Source organism: Temnothorax curvispinosus, unplaced genomic scaffold (assembly GCF_003070985.1).
Source record: "Temnothorax curvispinosus isolate PA1 unplaced genomic scaffold, ASM307098v1 QBEX01010515.1, whole genome shotgun sequence".
In the NCBI taxonomy this organism is placed as follows: domain Eukaryota; kingdom Metazoa; phylum Arthropoda; class Insecta; order Hymenoptera; family Formicidae; genus Temnothorax; species Temnothorax curvispinosus.
The window spans coordinates 1-1,442 of record NW_020220295.1 but is presented as its reverse complement, the minus strand read 5'-3'; the positions used below and the strand labels follow the sequence as shown (position 1 = coordinate 1,442).

Here is a 1,442-nt window from a genome sequence, read left to right as displayed (position 1 = left end):
TCGTCATAAGCGTTGCACAAGTTCACCAACGTCGTAAGCACGCCGAATAGAACCGATTGATCACCAGTCTTGGCAATCTCGATCATCGTATGAATGGCTTCTTGATCCTCGATCAACTCCGCTTTGATCTTGGCGTTAAAAGTAAGATATGACAGACCTTTTATGGCCAATTTTCTCATATTTTTTTCTTTCTTTGGATTAATCAACAATCGTCTGCAAGCCTTGGCTAATTCCTTAGTCACTCCATCTGCAAACGGTCTGATAGTCGCGTCTGGGTCTCCGGAACTACCTAACTTACTTAAACCCAGTAACGCTCGAACCCGAATTGAATCATCCTTAGATTGACACAGCTTTTTCAATATATTCACACCTCGGTTTATGATCGCGTCGACCTTGTCTTTTCTGGTCACAGCGGCAACGATACATTCGAGAGCCACTGTCTGCTGCAATATATCATCCGTTCCCGCCATAACGAGGATCATCTCTAAAATCCCTTCTTTAGCCACAACTACGTTTCCAACATCTGACGGGCCGAATAATAAGGTTGTTATCGCAACTACAACACGCACCTGTAAAAGAATCGATGAGCTATTAAGTTTTACGTTTCGTGAAAAAATATCAATTTAAAATCAAGAAGGCTACAGTGTTATTTAATTTTGATAGAAAATAGGAAAAATTTCTGGTAAATTACATTTCAGAAAATACTACAAATGACAAAGTCATATTCTTTGGTAAATTTTGATTAAACTGATATAATCGTATTTTAATTTAAAATTCACAGAATATATACAATATCAACAATTGAAAAAAAATTTTCTGACATTATTACTTTTTTTTAATTTTTAATTGCTCAAATAGGCTATAGTAAAAAAAAGATACTCGGCTTTTTATTTTGAAACAATTCAAATGATAAAAAAGATCAAAAGTTATAAAATTCATACTTTAGATTGTATGTCAGGCGAATGCAATTTATCTTCAATAAATTCATCAATGGCGTTGGTAAATGTTTTCTCATCATCATAGTTCTTACAAACGTTTTTATATACCATTGCTAAGCACACACTGGTTATAGTTCGCGTGGAAGACGTGATGTTTAGCAAAGACTCAGAATTGTATTCCTCCATTTCACTGGCTACCTCCATTAATCTTTGCACACCACGAAGTTCGACAAATCGTTTGGCCCAGTCTAACATAGTTACGCAATGAATGTTACCCGTAATAAGTTTTATTATTGCGTCTCTAGCAGGGCCTGTCATTGTTCTACTTGTTACACTGTACAACAAACACAACATAATCGTGTCTATTTCCTTTTGCGCCTCGCATAAATCCTCGTTGAGATTTGAGTCGGGTTTATTATTCATGTCGATGTATGTGTTTAATATGTTCTAAAATATACAATAAACTTTTAATTACTAAAATACGTATAAAATAACTACATGTAT

General features: G+C 35.0%; 1 protein-coding gene across 1 annotated transcript; it reads right to left on the bottom strand.

Moving 5' to 3' along the window:
• Positions 1–26: 26 nt before the first annotated feature.
• On the bottom strand, positions 27–1,385 carry LOC112460427 (protein unc-45 homolog B-like; the record flags this gene model as incomplete). Its single annotated transcript, XM_025025088.1, has 2 exons — positions 27–569; positions 942–1,385. Coding segments are annotated over 2 exons (987 nt in total), but the record flags the coding sequence as incomplete, so codon positions are not given.
• Positions 1,386–1,442: the final 57 nt, after the last annotated feature.